Source organism: Microcaecilia unicolor, chromosome 1 (assembly GCF_901765095.1).
Source record: "Microcaecilia unicolor chromosome 1, aMicUni1.1, whole genome shotgun sequence".
NCBI lineage: Eukaryota > Metazoa > Chordata > Amphibia > Gymnophiona > Siphonopidae > Microcaecilia > Microcaecilia unicolor.
This window is the reverse complement of record NC_044031.1, coordinates 98,495,815-98,515,505: the sequence shown is the minus strand read 5'-3', so window position 1 is coordinate 98,515,505 and position 19,691 is coordinate 98,495,815. Positions and strand designations below refer to the sequence as shown.

Genomic DNA, 19,691 nt, shown 5'->3' with positions numbered 1-19,691 from the left:
GAACAAGAAAGAGTTAGTCGGAAACCTTGGAAGAAGGTGGAGGTGGAAAGAAAACCAGTGAGACCTAATAAGGTCCACCAACTGATGAACTGTGTAACGGGAGGAAAGTATCGTGGTTCAGCTGTACCTGCACTGAGTGACCTGTGCCCTCCTTGTCTGCGGCAGAGTTCCCTTCCAGCTCTGACTGAGACTCGCTGTGAATCCAGCTTGAGTCTGTGGAGTATCCCGTGCCAGCTCCCGAGAGACGGCCCTGAGGTCAGCCTGGTGAGCAACACGGTGATTTATTTCCTATCAGTCTGGGGCTAGTTAGTGGTAATTACCTGAGCAAAGGACTGGGGTAGTCATCCCGTGATCAGGAGATAGCTGCTAATAACTGTACTACCTCGTAACATAGTGTGACTTATCAGTGGTGTAATTTTATCTGGTAACCAGTAGTGTGACGTATGAGTGTAATTTTTATCAGCCAGTAATTTTGTATTCAGCCAAAGCTTTGCCAGAGTGTCTATATTTTGTATACATTATCTATATTTTCTTATCTATTATACTATAATAAAGATAATATATATATTCCAGCTTGCTTTTCCAGTCGCATTCCTTTCTTTCGGAAGAACTGTATAGGCTCTATCCAAGGTTCCCGCCCCCTAGACCGAGTGCTGAGCAGTCTGTGTGCACATAGTTTTGTTTGGGGAATCTTGGACGCAGATAATTTATTAGCTGTGATAACGATCCTACAATGACCCTAAAGCGGTTCGGATTTTCCACCGCGACAAGCTGCCAGCTCTCATTTCTGATGCCTTACAGGCCCTTTGTATTGAAGAACCTGATGAGGGTGCTGCCTCTTCTATTAATCCTAGGATGGCTAACGCTAAGAAAGCTTCTCGGGCTTTTCCCGTGCACGCTTCCATCCAAGAGCTTCTGTCAGCTCAATGGTCTGACCCTGAGAGTCCCTTGATGGTGGCCAGGGCTATGTGTCACCTTTACCCCCCCTGAGGGAAAGTCAGTTGACCCTCTTTGGGATTCCTAAAGTGGATGCTTTAGTCACAGTTGTGACTAAAAAGACTACTCTCCCAGTGGAGGGAGGGGTCACTTTGTAAAATATGCAGGACCGGCGGCTGGAATCTGCACTGAAGTGGTCCTTTGATATCTCGGGCCTTTCCTTTTGGGCAGCTATTTGTAGTTCCTTTGCAGCCCGGGCCTGCCTTTTCTGGTTGCAGCAGGCGGTTGAGCAGCCCGCTAATGGAGCGGGTTCTCTCGCTGAGGTCGGCCCACGTATGGAGTCTGCCCTGTCTTTTTTGGCTGATGCCCTTTATGATCTGGTCAGAGCTTCGGCTAAGCAGATGTCTGTGGTGGTTGCTGCCCACCACCTTCTTTGGCTTTGGCATTGGGCGGCTGACATGGCCTCTAAACAAAGGCTGGTGAGGTTTCCCTTTCGAGGCCTTCTTTTATTTGAGGAGGATTTGGAGAAGATTGTTAAGGACCTAGGGGACTCTTAAGTCCCAACGGTTGCCTGAGGATAGGCCGAAGCCTTCTTCCAAAAGTCCTTCTTTTCCCTCCTCTTCCAGGCCACGTTTTCGCGAAGCTCGCAGGTATTGCCCGGGGCGCTCTGTGGGGTTTGGTCAACGTATCTGTTTCCAGCAGAGGAACTCTTTTCGTTCGTTCAAACGTGCGGCGGCGGCCGGGCAACGTTCAGGAGTTGAGGGGCATCCTCCGCAATGATGGGGCGCTGGTCCACTCATCAGTTCCCGCAGTAGGGGGTCATCTCTCCCTCTTTTTCGAGGAGTGGACCAAGATTACTTCTGCTCAGTGGGTCCTGATCATAGAAGGTTACCGGCTAGATTTTGCCATCCCAGTAGGAGACGCGTTTTTGGAGTCCCGATGCGGCACTGCCGTCAAGCGGGCGGCAGTATACGAGACCATGCAGGTGCTGCTGAAGCTCAGAGCGGTAGTTCCGGTTCCTCCCGCCAAACGCGGCTGCGGTCGCTACTCCATCTATTTTGTGGTGCCTCGATAAGGCGGGTCGTTCAGACCTATCCTCAACTTATGCAGAGTCAACGAGGCCTTAGGAGTGTGACACTTCCGCATGGAAACCTTGCACTCCGTCATTGCGGCGGTACAGCCAGGAGAGTTTCTCACGTCTCTGGACCTCAAAGAAGTGTACTTGCATATTCCCATCTGGCCACCACATCAGCGGTATTGAGCCAACATTTCCAGTTTCGCGCCTTGCCTTTCGGCCTGGCGACTGCCCCTCGGACTTTTTCCAAGGTCATGGTGGTAGTGTCTGCCTTTCTCAGGCAAGAGGGTATCAGAGTTCACCCTTATCTCGACGACTGGCTCATGAGAGCGGATTCGGCAGGCGAGAGTCGTCTTGCCACAGCCAGAGTTGTTACAGTTTTTCAAACTCTGAGCTGGGTAGTCAATATGCCCAAAGTCACCTGACCCCCTCTCAGTCTCTCGAGTATTTGGGGGTCTGGTTCGACACAACTTTGGGGTTCGTTTTTCTTCCCAACAGCAGGCGGCTCAAGTTTCAGAATCGGGTCCGCCTGCTCCTGCGGATGCCTCGCCCTCAAGCTTGGGACTTTGTTCAGCTCCTGGGATCAATTATGGCCACCCTAGAGGTGGTTCCCTGGGCGAGAGCTCACATGAGACCGCTGCAGCTTGCTCTGCTTCAGCTGCAGCGGTCTCCGATTTCCCAGAAATACCAACACAGACTACGGTGGCTTCCTGCGGCACAGCGCAGTATGGATTGGTGGCTTTCCGACAGCAGGCTGTGGTAGGGGGTGCCACTGGCTCTTCCTTTTTAGTGTCAGCCTTTTGGGCTGGGGAGCTCATTGCCGGGGACACTATGCTCAGGGTCTGTGGTCCACTGTGGAAGCGGGATGGTCCATCAATCGCTTGGAACTGAGAGCGATATTTCAGGCTCTTCTGGCCTTCCACAAGACGCTAAAGGGTCTTCCTGTCTGAGTTCTGTTGGACAACACGACAGCAGTGGCCTACATCAATCGCCAGGGTGGCACTCAGTGCAGGGCCCTGGCTGCGGAGGCGTCTCAGATCTGCGACTGGGCTGAGCGCCACCTAGAGCTGCTGTCCGTGGCTCACATAGCTGGTCAGAGCAACGTGCAAGCCATTTTCCTCAGCAGACATCAAATCGACCCGGCGGAATGGGAACTGGCAGACAGTTTTTCTTCAGATTTGTGCCAAATGGAGGACTCCAGGCTTGGATCTCATGGCATCAAGCGTAAACGCCAAAGTCCCTTACTTTTTCAGCAGAAGGAGAGGTCCTCGCTCGGCGGGATTGGATGCTCTGGCTAAACCTTGGCCCTCGGGCCTCCTGTATGTGTTCCCTCCTTGGTCCTTGATAGGGCGAGTTCTACTTCGGATTCGTCTGCACCGAGGATTGGTGATTCTCATCGCCCTGGATTGGCCAAGGCGTCCGTGGTACGCGGATCTCTGGCGGATGCTGGTGGACGCACCTCTTCCTTTGCCTCGGGTTCCAAACCTGTTAGTTCAGGGTCTGGTGACTATGGAAGATCCTTGCCGCTTTGGTCTTACGGCCTGGCTCTTGAGAAGGCGCAATTGAGGGACAAGGGCTATTCTAATAAGGTTATTGCCATGCTCTTGCAGGCTCAAACGCGGTCTACCTCTGCGACTTATGCTCGGATCTGGCCTACTTTTGAGGCGTGGTGTACGCCAAAGTGTATCTCGCCGACTGGTGACAGTCTCGCTCTTGCTGGACTTTTTGCAGGACGAGCTACAAAAGGGCCTGGCCTACAATTCCTTTCGGGTTCAAGTGGCAGCGTTGGCCTGCTTCCAGGGGAAAGTCTCCAGATTGTTCCTTGCTGCTCATCTGGATATTGTCCGATTTCTCAGAGGGGCGCTTCATCTCCGTCCTCCTTTGTGGTCGCCTTGTCTGGCTTGGAACCTGGGGCTCGTGTTGAAGGCGCTCCAGCGATCTCCGTTTGAGCCTCTTAAACGGGCTTCTGAGAAGGATGTGACTCTCAAGGCAGTTTTTTTTAGTGGCAATGACATCGGCAAGAAGAGTGTCTGAGCTTCAGGCTCTTTCCTGTCGGGATCCTTTTCTGCAGTTCTCAGAATCTGGGGTAGCTGTTCGTATGGTGCCTTCTTTTCTGCCTAAGGTGGTTTCAGCTTTTCACCTCAACCAGCCCATCTTTCTTTCTTCCATCTCTAAGGAGGTGTTTCTGGACTCCTTTGGGCAATTGCGCCTTTTGGATGTCCGCAGGGCTCTGTGGCAGTATCTGCAGATGTCAAATGAGTTTAGGAATTCTGATCATTTATTTGTTCTGTTGGGAGGTCCCCGACGGGGGATTCCGGCGTCTAAGGCCACTATAGCCCGCTGGCTTAAGGAACTCATTTTTTCTACTTATCTGCTTTCAGGGCGGTCGCTGCCTGAAGCGTTTAAAGTGCATTCTACAAGGGCAATGTCCTCTTCATGGGCTGAAACTGGCGTTTTTTCTCTTCAGGAGGTCTGTCGTACGGCTACCTGGGCTTCTCAGCTCTCTTTCGTGCGGCATTAAAGGCTGGATGTGGCAGCACAGCAGGGTGCGAATTTTGGAGCGCAAGTGCTTGCTCGCGGAGTTGCCTGTTCCTACTACTACTACTATTTAGCATTTCTATAGTGCTACAAGGCATACGCAGCGCTGCACAAACATAGAAGAAAGACAGTCCCTGCTCAAAGAGCTTACAATCTAATAGACAAAAAATAAATAAAGTAAGCAAATCAAATCAATTAATGTGAACGGGAAGGAAGAGAGGAGGGTAGGTGGAGGCGAGTGGTTACAAGTGGTTACGAGTCAAAAGCAATGTTAAAGAGGTGGGCTTTCAGTCTAGATTTAAAGGTGGCCAAGGATGGGGCAAGACGTAGGGGCTCAGGAAGTTTATTCCAGGGAGTGCTTTGGTATATCCCATCAGTTAATGGATTCATCTGCTGTTGATGACAAGAAAGGGAAAATTAGGTTCTTACCTTGATAATTTTCTTTCCTTTAGTCACAACAGATGAATCTATGATCCCTCCCTGTCTGACTTTAGTTTTTGTACAGATGTTGCATACAGACATTGTGCCTCATCAGGAGTACTTGAAGACAAGCTATCAGAGTTTCTACATGCTGTTTTTATTGCAGGAGGTTGATAACGTCCCTCCTTTGTTTGGTTATTGCCTCGGTTCTGGGGCGTTTGTTCTCTGTGAGGAAAGTTTATGTTATATTGCCTTTTTTATTCACTCTGCGTTGGAAATTTCATATACTGAAGGCAGAGGGAGTTGGGGTCCAGGAACACCATGTGCTTTCAGTATTCTCTATCTCCACCTGCTGGTAGGCGGATACAACCCATCACTTTACTGTTGAAAACTGTCTATGAATGCTAGTTCTTTTCCTCTTATTTTTCCGTTATTCTGCTGTAAACCACCTTGATTGTAGAAAGATGATATATGAAATTTAATAAACATAAATAGCTGATCCACCTTATACAAAGTTTTTCAACAGTAAAGTGGTCTTGTACTCGCATCTTAAATTCCTTAATGTAGTAAATTGCCCTGCCAACATTTTTTCTCAAAACTCATGCTCACAAACCTGAAAGCACACTGCACACTTTGCCCATTCCAGACAGAAGGCCAAGGCTTTCTTGTAGTCCAAAGTCCATAGAAAGTCCACCCAGCTTTTTCTTTTGAATTAAACAGGATGGGAGATGCTGTCACCAGCTAGCAGACTGCATTTTCTTTACTTATGCCCAGTTGGGCCTGACACTAGAGGGTTATGTCATGACTCATAATGTTATAAATCTCAAGTAGCTTATATGTTGATAAGCTACTTGAGATCAGTCTCTAGAGGGAATTTGCAGAGCTGCAATGTGGTCTCTGGTCCATACATTTACACCTAATTATTGTTGGGAACAGGACTCCCAACATGAGTCAGTTTGACCAGACAGTCCTCCAGAGCATATTTGGGGTTCAGAATTGAACTCCACCCCATGGTCCCAGTTATTTCTGTTCCAGGCTGCCTTACCAGGCTGTTATGTGGCTTATAGTTCATTATCCACTGTTTTGTTGAAGGCAGCCTGTAGCTAGTGAGTCCCACATGTGAGGATAAATGTATCCTGCTTCTGTTTTGAGAAAAATTGCTTATCTGTAGTAGCTATTCTCAAGGCCAGCAGTATATATAGCTTCACTTACCCTCCCTTCTTCCTCTTGGAGAGTCTACATATTTGAAATCCTGGACTTTGGGTTTGATGTGACCGGGCACCACATTTTTCTCTTATCAAACCATACCATGTAGTGATCACTACCACCCAGGGTGGACACTGATGTTCCCTCTAAGCTGTGAGGGATTCCTCCAATCTCATTCCTGTCACTGTGTGTGTGTTTGGGGGGGGAGGGGGGGTTAATATTGTGTTTACAATTTCTAGGCACAGACAGGGTTTCCTGGCATCATACAGAGCTAGCCTATCCCTTGCCATTGAATAAGAACATAAAAGTAGCCATACTGGGTCAGACCAATGGTCCATCTATCCCAGTATCCTGTTTTCCAAACAGTGGCAAAGCCAGGCCACAAGTACCTAGCAGAAACCCAAATCGTGGCAACACTCCGTACTACAAATCTCAGGGCAAGCAGTGCCGTAGCGAGGGCAGCTGATACCCGGGGCAGGTTGCCGCTGCGCACCCCCCCCCCCCCCCCCCCACACACACACCCACCCCTGGGTGCAGCACGGCGCACCCTCCCCCCTCCAGAGTGCACACCCCCCCCCCCCCCGTAGCGCGTACTTACATGGGAAAGCGGCGAGGGATGGGCAGGAGGGCCGAACCGCCCTGAGTGTATGTCACTGGGAGCTGCATCAGCTCCGCTGGTTCCCTGCTATCTCTGCCCCGGAACAGGAAGTAACCTGTTCCGGGGCAGAGGGAGCAGGGAACCAGCGGAGCTGACACCCCCCCCAGCGGCATGCACCTGGGGCGGACCGCCCCCCCCCCCCCCCCTTCCTATGCCACTGAGGGCAAGCAGTTGCTTCCCATGACTGTCTCAATAGCAGACTATGGACTTTTCCTCCAGGAATTTGTCGAAACCTTTTTTTAAACACAGATACACTAACCGCTGTTACCACATCCTCCGGCAAAGAGTTACAGACCTTAACTATTCGTTGAGTATAAAAACATTTCCTCCTATTTGTTTTGAAAGTATTTCCATGTAACTTCCTTGAGTGTCCCTTAGTCTTTGTACTTTTGGAACGAGTGAAAAATCGATTGACTTCTACACCACTCAGTATTTTGTAGACCTCAATTATATCTCTCTTCATCCATCTCTTTTCCAAGCTGAAGAGCCCTAACCTCTTTAGCCTTTCCTCATACGAGAGGAGTTCCATCCCCTTTATCATTTTGGTCGCTCTTCTTTGAATCTTTTCTAATTCCGCTATATATTTTTTTTGAGATACAGCAACCAGAATGGAACACAATACTCAAGGTGCGGATGCACCATGGAACGATACAAAGGCATTATAGTGTCTTTGGTTTTATTCACCATACGTTTCTTAATAATTCCTAGCATCCTGTTTGCTTTTTTGGCCACCGCTGCACACTGAGCAGAAGATATCAGCGTATTATCTACAACGACACCCAGATCCTTTTCTTGAGCGCTGACCCCCAAGGTGAACCTCAGCATCAGGTAACTTTGATTCGGATTATTCTTTGCAATGTGCATCACCTTACATTTGTCCACATTAAATTTAATTTGCCATTTGGATGCCAGTCTTCCCATTTCCTAGTGTTTTCCTGCAATATTTCACAGTCCACATGTGTTTTAACAACCTTGAATAGTTTTCTATCATCTGCAAATTTGATCACCTCACTTGTCGTTCTGATTTTCATATCATTTATAAACTAGGAAAAAATGCCCATTGCTGAGCGGAATGAAACGGGCACTAGCAAGGGGCCCCCTCCCTCCGTCCCTCGAAGCTACTTGCCTTGTTCGCTGTGGGCCGTTTCAGTCCTCGAGTGTCAATAGCTCCGCCCTCGACGTCATGACGTTTTGACGCGTCATGACGTTTTGACGCGAGGGCGGTGCAGACACTCCAGGGCACACCGGATATCTCGGGCGCCTCAACTTCCGTGGAGGCTTCAGAACGTTGGGGTTGCCTTTTATATATATAGATATATTAAATAGCTTCGGTCCCAGTACAGATCCCTGCTCCACTCCACTGTTCACCCTCCTCCATTGAGAGAAATGATCATTTAATCCTTTCTTCTGTTTTCTGTCCATTAACCAATTCCTGATCAACACCAGAACCTTTGCCTCCTATCCCATGACTTTAATTTTCTCAGAAGACTCTCATGAGGAACTTTATCAAAAGTTGTTTGAAAGTGTAGATACACTACATCAACCGGCTCACCTTTATCCACATGTTTATTCATGCCTTCAAAGAAATGAAGCAAATTGATGAGGCAGGACTTCCCTCGGCTGAACCCATGCTGACTCTGTACCATTAAAACATGTTTGTCTAAGTGTTTTGTAATATTATTCTTTATAATAGTTTCCATTATTTTGCCCGGCACCAACGTCAGGCTTACCGGTTTATAATTTCCAGGGTCACCCTTAGAACTCTTTTTAAAAATTGACGTCACACATTGGCCACCTTGCAATCTTCAGGTACTACGGACGATTTTAACGATAGGTTACATATTACTAGCAGCAGATCATCAGTTTCATGCTTGAGTTCTTTGAGTACCCTTGGATGTGTATGCCATCCAGTTCAGGTGATTTACTACTCTTTAATTTGTCAGTTTGGCTCAGTACATTTTCCAGGTTCACCGAGATTCCTTTCAGTTCCTTAGCATCATCACCCTTGAAACTATTTTCGGTACAGGCAGATCTCTAACATCATGTTCCATAAAGACAGAAGCAAATAATTAATTCAGCTTCCCAGCTATGGCCTTGTCGTCCCTGAGCGCCCCTTTTTCTCCTTTGTGATCTAACGGTCCCATGGATTCCCTCTCTTCTAATGTTCCTGAAAACGTTACTACTGTGAGTTTCTCTTGATATTCTCTTTTAGCCTTCTTTATTAATGCTGTGCATCTTACTTGCCAGTGCTTATGTTGCTTCTTATTTTCTTCATTTGGATCCTTTTTCCATTCTTTGAAGGACAATTTTTTGGCCTCTTTTACTTCACCTTTTATCCATGCTGGCTGACATTTTCTCTTCTTTCCACCTTTGCAAATACGTGGAATGCATCTGGACTGGGTTTCCAAGATGATAGTTTTGAATAATGTCCATGCCTGATTTAGTGTCTTAACCTTTACAGCTGATCCTTTTAGTTTCTTTTTAACCATTTTCCTCATTATAGTCGCCCTTTTGAAAATTAAATGCAGCTACAGTAGATTTCCTTTGCAGGTTCATCACAGATAGTAGCTGAAACTTGATCATGTTTCTCAGGGGACCCAACACCACCACATCTCGCACTATGCCTGGCACACCACCAAGGACCAGATCCAAAATGGCTCCCCCTCTCATCGGTTCCTGGACCAGCTGCTCCAAGAAGCATTTATTTAGTGCATCTAGAAATTTTATCTCCCTGGCACTCCCTAGTGTAACATTTATCCAGTCATATTGGGGTAATTGAAATCACTGCAATATATGGAATATGTAGAATACAATCAATACCGTTTTTCAAAAATTCTACAATCTACCAGCGTTTTAAGGGTGATAACAAATATATGAACATGTAAGATGGTGAAGAAAAAAAAGACCTCAGTGAGAACCGGACACACCTCTGTTCAAAGGACACTCCTTAAATAGAGAGGGGACCTCTTTAATCATTAGTCTCAAAAAAACTCCACATACTCCTCTTTCATGTTATAAAACATAACACCCTTTCAAACCACTGTAGAGGAAGGCAAGAAAGGTATATTCGGCTAAACGCCGTTACTTAGCTTGGATAGTGAAATCAGCGTAATTCTCTTCCTTCCGTGCAGTGTATCTCACAGTCCATTCCTGCACTCAGTCTAATTCCCGACAGGGTAGGCCTGTTTCGCCAATCAAATGGCTGCCTCAGGAGAAAACAACAAACAAATTTTACAAAAACACATCCAAGTCTCGACCCACGCCTTCACTGCAATTTGAACATCTCCTCAGGAATGGCGGTCGACTTCCATACTTCTGGAGTTAGTTATAAATGAGCAACGTCTGACCTCATCCTGTTTACGTCATCAAGTCACGTACATTCAAAGGAAAGCCTTCCATTCAATGGAGACATTTAATCCACCCGGCATCACAGATCGTAAGATAAAAATCCATCTCTGCTCCTTTTGTCTTAGAACTTTTCTAATATCACCTCTTCGTTCAGTGTGACATGTACTTGTTCAATTACAATGCATTTCAAATCAGAAAATTGATGATGTTTACTCATACAATGTGATACCATGGGTTCATGTGTTTTATTAGTCTGGATAAAACGTTTATGTTCAATCAATCGTGTCTTCAAAGCACGAGACGTCTGCCCCACATAATACAATTCACACGGGCAGCTAATAATTAAATGACATTTCTAGATGTGCAATCTGTAGTCGCATGCAAGTCATAGGATGTTCCTGTCTTATGATCCACAAATACACTGGTATTTATGATAATGTCACACACCGTGCAGCTTCCACATGCACGATGGGATCCTTCGCCCCTCTGTCTCAAACTTTCTCTGTTCCAAATATCTGCCCGGCATAGTTTGTCATTCAGATTACTACTTCTCTGAAAGGCAAAGAGGATGCGTAAATCCTGTGAACAGGGATGAATATTCAATAACGCTAAATGCTTTTAAATTATCCTAGTCATAATGTTAGAATGGGAATTAAACCGGGTCACAAACGTGACCACCTCCTCTTTGTCCACCAGTGGCACTTTTGGATGTAATAGCCATTCTCTGTAGTTAAAAAATGCTCTCTTTCGGGCTTTAGATACCAAGTGCTTGGGATACCCTCGATCACATAATTTGGTTTCCAATTTCTTGGCATGTTTCTGAAATCTATCTGTAGTGGACCAAATCCTATGCTGTAAAAATTGAGCAAAGCGAATATTAGTTCTGCAATGATCTGGATGCATGCTGCTAAATTGCAATGTGGTGTTTCTGTCAGCAGACTTTGTGAACACAGAAGTTTCCAGACTTCCTGCAACCACTTCCACCCAGATATCCAAAAAGGCAATCCCAATGTTGCTATGTTTAAATTCAAACTTGATCGTCTCATGACATGTATTTAATTCTTGGACGAATTGATCCAACGGGCTACTGTGCCTCCCCACACCATAAAGATTTCATCAATACATCGTGACCAACATCTGGCATATCTAAACAGCTCTAATGTGTATATTATTTGCGTTTCGAATGCCTCCATAAAAAGATTAGCAATCGTGGGGGAACAAGCTGCACCCATGGATACTCCTGTTTTCTGAAAATAGTATTTGAGATCCCATGTAAAGTAATTCTCTGATAAGGTGATCTTTATCAGTTCCAAAAGAAAATCTGTAGGGATCAGATGTGGTCTGGGTCGTCGTTCCAGAATCCCTTCCAGGACCCCCAACGTTTCTATTTGAGGGATAGAAGTATAGAGCGCGCAAACATCCAGAGTCACTAATATGGAATTAGGGGTTAGCTGTCCCTGCATCATTTCCAATATACGTAAAAAATGAGAGCTATCTTGTACATAAGATTTAATAAGTAGCATCTGAGGTTGCAAGATCTTATCTATAAACTGCGCTGAACTTTCTAGTAGAGATCCTTTGGCCAACACAATGGGACGCCCCGGAGGGGCCTCTATGTTCTTATGTATTTTTGGCAGGGTGTAGAAGATGGGTACCTTGAAATGCCTACAATTCAAAAACATATATTCTTTTTGAGTCAGCAACCCAATCTTCTACCCTTATTGGTCAATTGTAAAATATGCTCCTGCACCATTTCTGAGGGATCTTCACTTCCAAATAAGTGTTAGTGTCTGATAATTGTCTTCTGATCTCATTCATGTAGTCCACCATATTCTGAACTACAACTGCACCTCCCTTATCCGCTTTTCTTATAGTTATGGTTAAATCATGTTGTAAACTTTGTAAAGCCCGTTGTTCATCATAGCTCAAATTCATTCTTCGTCTGGGCAAGCAGGATTCAGCTTCCTCCACCTCCTTCAGGATACCTGCTCTGAATGTAGATAATACCGCGTCCAAATTTCCTGTAGGTGTCCATTTAGAAGGTTCACTGACCAAGGAACGGTCATTACTAACTGCTTGTTCTCCAGAAGCAAAAAACAATTTCAAATTCAGCTTCCGTATGAATTTCTCAATGTCCGTCCAAAACAAAAAAGGATCATGGAAGCCAGTGGGCACAAACGACAGTCCTTTACTCAACACCTGAAACTCATTCAAAGTCAATTGGCGATTTGAAATATTCACCACTACTGGTTGCGTCGTCGTGACCTCGTTTCGGGTCGTTGATTGGTATTTCGGTTCCCTCTCCCACTTGCTCTCCAACCTCTGTTTTTTCCTTGAGATTTTTTTCTTTGCTCCCCCGGCGGATCCGGGTCCTCACTACTCGATGTATCAGAGGAGCACTGGAACCGAGTTTGTTTTTTATTCACTACACCCTCCATGTGATCTTTCCTCATCCATGGATAAATATATCCTTCTTTGTAATCTCGCTCATCCCTTTGATATTTTTTAATCTTTTGGGCTCGCAATTCTTTCTGGAATTTATCTAATTTATCTAATTAGAGTTACTGAATATTCATCCCTGTTTACAGGATTTACGCATCCTCTTTGCCTTTCAGAGAAGTAGTAATTTGAATGACAAACTATGCCGGGCAGATATTTGGAACAGAGAAAGTTTGAGACAGAGGGGCGAAGGATCCCATCGTGCATGTGGAAACTGCATGGTGTGCGACATGATAAATACCAGTGTATTTGTGGATCATAAGACAGGAACATCCTATGACTTGCATGCGACTACAGATTGCACATCTAGAAATGTCATTTAATTATTAGCTGCCCGTGTGAATTGTATTATGTGGGGCAGACGTCTCGTGCTTTGAAGACATGATTAATTGAACGTAGACACTGAGGGGCATAACTGAACGAAAACGTCTATCTCCATAGGCGTTTATCTCCGAGAACGGGTCCGTGAAGGGGCGGACCGAACCGTATTTTCGAAAAAAATAGACGTCCATGTTTTATTCGACAATTTGTGAGCTGGGCGTTTTTGTTTTTCAGTGATAATGGAAAATGAAAGCGCCCAGCTCAAAAACGAATAAATCCAAGGCATTTGTTCTTGGGAGGGGCCAGGATTCGTAGTGCACTGGTCCCCCTCACATGCCAGGACACCAACCGGGCACCCTAGGGGGCACTTTTACAAAAACAAAAAAAGGTAAAAGAGCTCCCAGGTGCATAGCACCCTTCCCTTGTGTGTTGAGCCCCCCAAATCCCCCTCAAAACCCATTGCCCACAAGTCTACACCATTACTATAGCCCTAAGGGGTGAAGGGGGGCACCTACATGTGGGTACAGTGGGTTTGGGGGGGTTGGACGACTAAGCATTAAGCAGCACAATTGTAACAGGTGGGGGGGATGGGCCTAGGTCCACCTGCGTGAAGTCCACTGCACCCCCTAACAACTGCTCCAGGGACCTGCATACTGCTGCCAGGGAGGTGGGTATGACATTTGAGGGTGAAAATAAAAAGTTGTGAAACATCATTTTTTTGTGGTGGGAGGGGGTTAGTGACCACTGGGGGAGTCATGGGAGGTCATCCCCGATTCCCTCTGGGGGTAATCTGGTCATTTAGGGCACTTTTTGGGGCCTTATTCGTGAAAAAACAGGGTCCAGGAAAAGTGCCCTAAATTATAGCTACAAACGCATACTTTTTTTCCATTATCGGCGAAAGGCGCCCATCTCTCCTCGGCCAATAACAATGCCCCAGTTCCACCTTCGCCACGCCTCCGAAATGCCCCCGTCAACTTTGTATGCTTCCGCGATGGAGTGCAGTTGAAAACATCCAAAATCGGCTTTCCATTATACTGATTTATTTGTTTTTGTGAGATAAACGTCTATCTCCCGATTTGGGTCGAAATCTAGGCGTTTTTCTCTTTCAATTATAAGGTGGATTGTATCCAGATTAATAAAACACATGAACCCATGGTATAACATTGTATGAGTAAACATCATCAATTTTCTGATTTGAAATGCATTGTAATTGAACAAATACATGTCACTGAACGAAGAGGTGATATTAGAAAAGTTCTAAGACAAAAGGAGCAGAGATGGATTTTTATCTTACGATCTGTGATTCCGGGTGGATTAAATGTCTCCATTGAATGGAAGGCTTTCCTTTGAATGTACGTGACTTGATGACGTAAACAGGATGAGGTCAGACGTTGCTCATTTATAACTAACTCCAGAAGTATGGAAGTCGACCGCCATTCCTGAGGAGATGTTCAAATTGCAGTGAAGGCGTGGGTCGAGACTTGGATGTGTTTTTGTAAAATTTGTTTGTTGTTTTCCCCTGAGGCAGCCATTTGATTGGCGAAACAGGCCTACCCTGTCGGGAATTAGACTGAGTGCAGGAATGGACTGTGAGATACACTACACGTAAGGAAGAGAATTACTCTGATTTCACTATCCAAGCTAAGTAACGGCGTTTAGCCGAATATACTTTTTTGCCTTCCTCTACAGTGGTTTGAAAGGGTGTTATTTTTTATAATATGAAAGAGGAGTATGTGGAGTTTTTTTTTAGACTAATGATTAAAGAGGTCCCCTCTCTATTTAAGGAGTGTCCTTTGAACAGAGGTGTGTCCGGTTCTCACTGAGGTCTTTTTTGTCTTCACCATCTTACATGTTCATATATTTGTTATCACCCTTAAAACGCTGGTAGATTGTAGAATTTTTGAAAAACGGTAATTGAAATCACCCATTATTATAGCATTGCCGATCCTTTTGCCAGATTCTTGCTATTAATATACCTAAAAAAAATTTTACTATGCATTTTTGCCTCCAATGCAATCTTTTTTTCAAAGTCCCTCTTTGCCTTCCTTATCATGTTGAGTGAAGAAAAATTTTCTCAGAGTCGTTTTAAATTTACTATTTTGTAGCTTCATCACATGCCCCCTAGGCCTAGTATTTTTGGAAAGAGTAAACAAACGATTCATGTCTACCCATTCCATTCCACTCCACTCATTATTTTACAGACCTCTATCAGATCTCCCCTCAGACGTCTTTTCTCCAAGCTGAAGAGCCCTAGCCACTTCAGCCTTTCCTCATAGGGAAGCCATAATGTTTAGCTGAGAGGTTTCATAGTGTCAGCATCCTGGCAAAATACTCAGTGCAGTGGGAAGAACAATTGGATTAGAAGTCGGGTGGTCTGATTTTTGGTTGCTTTAAGAAGTCCCCTGGGTGCATTGGGCCCCAGCTTTGTGGCCTAATGCTCCCACTACATTAAAATAACTTGGCTTGAGGTTGACCGCAAGCAACATTATTTTACCATGGTAATGACTAAATTACAGAACAGAGTTACCACTTTCTTTAGTAAGTTACGGTGTAGTAAAAGTCCAACTTTTTACCACACCTTAATACCGACTCTTCCTAAATGTTGTACGCATTAATAAAATAGGATTTAGTATTTGTTTGCCAGTTCCTTCCAATCGAGGGAAGCCTACTAAATGGGAATCTTTCATACCACTATCTACCTCCTGGCTTTCCAAACTTGTTCTGGTGTCCCTACACCCAAATGAGTTTTCAAGTGATCCACAATGTTTACATATGAAGGAACTTGCATATATTAGGTCTCCAGTGGATGTCTATTTGATCTCATGCATAATCATTGTGGACATCCTGAAAACCAGACTGGCTGTGATATCGCAAAGGCAGCTTTAAAAATTAGGGCTGCATTTTGATTAAAATCTTAATCACGTGATTATAAGGTGTTTTTATTTTCCCACTTCAGCTCCTAGCAACTCTGGGCAAGTCACTTAGGAGTCCTTTTACCAAGGTGCGGGAGGGGCTGTTTTTCCCACGTTCCAGGGCCCTTTTTACGACAGCAGATAAAAAAGCCCCCAGCACACATGGCAATGTGGTAAGAGAACTCTTACTGTATGGTCATGTGTCAGGGAGCCCTTATTACCACCCATTGAGGTGGTAATAAGGATCCTGTGCTAACCCAGCGGTAACCGGGCAGCGTGCGGCGATGCCTGATTACCGCCGGGTTATCGCTGCACAAGCCATTTCCAGGGGTTTTCTTTTCCCCCTGGAAATGGCACACACTCGGGGCGGGACTACTGCCAGCGGCCACAGTGGGCCAGCGGTAGTCCCGGAAGAGTGAGCAGTAAAGCCCACATTGCTTACCTCCGCTCTGTAAAAGGGCCCCTTAACCTTCCATTGCCCAGAGTCGCAAGGAGCTGCAGTGGGGAAAAATAAATATCATATCTTTAGTTACACAATTAATCGTGATTACAAATTTTAATCAAAATGCACCCCTAACAAAATGAAAGAATAAAAAGTAATGAAAAGATAAATATAAATTGAAAAATTACAAATTAGAGAGTCTAAAATAGCATGCAGAATAGCTATAAACAGCCTTAGTTTTCACAGCCTACTTCAGAAAAGCAAGCAATACTCCCCCCCCACCCCGTTTACTAAGCCATGCTAGCGGCTGCTATGCGCTAATGCCGACACAGCCCATTCACTTTGAATAGGCTATGTCGGCATTGCTGTGCAGCTTAATAAATAGGTTTTGTTTTTTTGTTTTTTTTGCTGCCAGTATATTATTTCTTGCTAAATGCTATTCAGTTGTGGTGTATTTTATGCCAAAAAAAAAAAGCCTATCTTGATGTTTAAGGCAAGTGGTGTGATTTTATCTGAATTTTTCATTCTTCTAAAGGTGAAACAGAAGCAAAAGAAACCCTGGGGCCTGAAGCAGATGTAGATGAAGCAGGATGTACAGGTACTTATTGTACCATATATTTAGCAGCAATTATGTATTTACCTCTTTTGAAAAAATTTATTTTACAGAATTCAAAAATGTTAAAAATGCTAATAAACTTTAGACTTTTCAAAATTCATGACTTCCTAGATAGTGAATTATCTGGAGAAGTCTTACTTTGAAATTTTCTTATGACAAAAGTAGTACTATTCTGCTCATATATGGGGAGATGCATTCCTGTGGACAGAGTTTTGCATACCACCAGAATTTGGCAGAAGGGAGGGTTCCTCTAAGGCCTGATTTACTAATCTTTTTTTTTTCTGCATGCATGGTAGCATGGGTAAGCCTCTTGATTCAAACCCATAATGTTTCATGATTTCCTTTTCCTTTTTTCCTTCAATAGTAACTCTTAAATAAGTGAGCAATACAAATTTTTGCTTTATTTTAATTTTAATTCCATATAACTAAGTAGCAAAATTGTATTCTTAACCTGCTGCTTTTGCATTAGCAAAGCCCCATCAGAATTTTTCAGCTGTTCTTGAATGACAGCATGAGAGGTGCAAGGCACGGACCCTCCACAGATACAGCCAAGCCACAGTGTAAAGTAAAACAAAACTCTTTATTGGGTTGTGCATCAATTTATATATCCAGTTGTGATCTCTTGTAGCTCCATTCCGGTAGTTCTTGCCAGGCTACAGCTAATCAGCATTTACACAGGAGTATGAACTTAAAGGTCAACATTTAACAGTCAAAGGGTCTGGTTTCTGCTAAGCCATGAGGTCAGCTATTCAGTGTTCAACTGAGAACTTTCCTACCTTGGCCTTTCTTCTGGTACCTTGGCCTTAATTCATGGAGGTTTACTCTGAAGGGTGTTCTTCCTGCTCTGAGCCTCCCTGTCTTATTCTGTTCCATGTTTATACTTCCTCTGGCTAAGCAGTCTAGAGCTAGAACTCTCTTAAAGTAGCCTTGTGAGGAAGTGTACTTAAGGGGAAGCAGGTTTATTCCATACACTCTTACACTGTCTTCTCTAATAGTGGAATGAAAATTCAGGTGCAGAGAATTTGAAAATGTGAACTCTATATTTCAAAGTCAGTTTTATAGAGGTTTATATTGTTACAGCTCAGAATAGCTTCTCTTCTACTTGTTGTTTTTTTTATAATTAATATACCTTTTTGTTCTTCATTTTGTTTGTATGTGCTTTGGTGTACCTTATTTCAGTGGCATAAAATTTTTCACTTATGGACGCACACTTTATATTTTTGAGTGTATTAGTTTTAGTAATATTATACATGTGCCACAGAGCACTTCTGTTAGCCAAATAAAAATAACCAATGCAGCATTTTTCATAAGTATCTATACTATTACTAATCATTTCTATAGTGCTACTAGACATACACAGTGGTGTACACATTATATGCAGGTACTCTTTGTCCCCAGAGGGCTCATAATCTAAGTTTTTGTACCTGGGGCAATGGAAGGTTAAGTGACTTGCCCAAGGTCACAAGGAGCTGCAGTGGGAATTGAACCCAGGTTGCCAGGATCAAAGCCTGCTGCACTAACCATTAGGCCTCTCCTCCCTCACTCTTATATATCTAAGACTTTATATGTGTTGAGAGAGGTCCCCCTGTGTTGCATCATATTGAGCCATCATCTTTACTAACTAGTTTATAAATGCTAGATCTGAGAAACAAGTTGATTGTGGTACATGATTATGTAACTTTCAACTCCTGTAGATGTTAGGAATTACTTTCCTTCTAGAATAATTGTACTAAGAAGGACCATATTAGAAAACTAAATACCTAAAATTTGGAATTTTATGAAGGGTGCATCACTGGTCTCAGATGTGCTTCGGTTGTACCACAGAAAGGTGGTAAATTAAGAACCTAATAATAATAATATAAATGATTTGATACTTATGGTATGCTGAGGTATTGAGGCATAAGTTCAGCACTAGAAAAGATAAGTGCCCAGTGGTTCATAGATGACCAAAATGAGAACAAATGCTCATTTTGTAAAGCAGAATGAGCCTGAAGTTAGATGCAATCTAATGATGGTTTTGAAGTAACTGAAGCCATGATAATGCAGTTTTAGAGTTGTAGAAAATTAAAATTTTTCCAATTATGGGGTCATGACACATGGACCATTTTGGGGACCGAAGAGACACTTTTTGAAATTGTGTAGAGAGCTTTTACTGTTTTTGGCAAGAAACATGTTTACATATACAGCTTAAAAACAAAACATAAAAACAATCTGTTACACAACTTGCAAACAAAACCTATTCACTGATGATACTCAACTACATTATTGCAGAATAATCTGTCTGAAATAACTGTACCAAAGGATCAGGTAAACAAGATTTCAACAATTTTTTGTAGAAGTCCTAGTATCTTCGATTACAGTGGAACAGGTAAGTAGAACCACCCCTCAGCTCTGTGGATTAACACTGGTGTGCATTAATTCATTTTTTATTAAGCAATTGTGTTTCACATTTATTTTTGATTAATTGGGACTTTGAAAAAGTGTGATGATTACAAGTTATAGGTCATGACAATTAGTTTTATGATGTCATCTTTTTTTTTTTTATCATTTTCACATTTTTACAAGCATTTACTACTTGAATAGGTAATACAGTTAAGAAATTACCACATAGCTAAACAAAATAAATCAGGAAAATATTACAAAACTTGTATTAGACCACCAAATTCCAGGGGCCAAGAGCCGTTCACTTAGGAGAAAGAAATTTACTTCAACATATCTCA

The 19,691-nt window shown here is 43.8% G+C and overlaps 1 protein-coding gene across 1 annotated transcript in view; it reads left to right on the top strand.

Annotated features, from left to right (window-relative positions):
• ZEB1 (zinc finger E-box binding homeobox 1) overlaps positions 1-19,691 on the top strand; it is a 387,769-nt gene that overhangs the window by 214,652 nt on the left and 153,426 nt on the right. Inside the window, exon 3 of the mRNA XM_030199176.1 lies at positions 16,891-16,953. Coding sequence (XP_030055036.1) covers positions 16,891-16,953 — 63 coding nt within the window. The remainder of the gene's footprint in view (positions 1-16,890; positions 16,954-19,691) is intronic.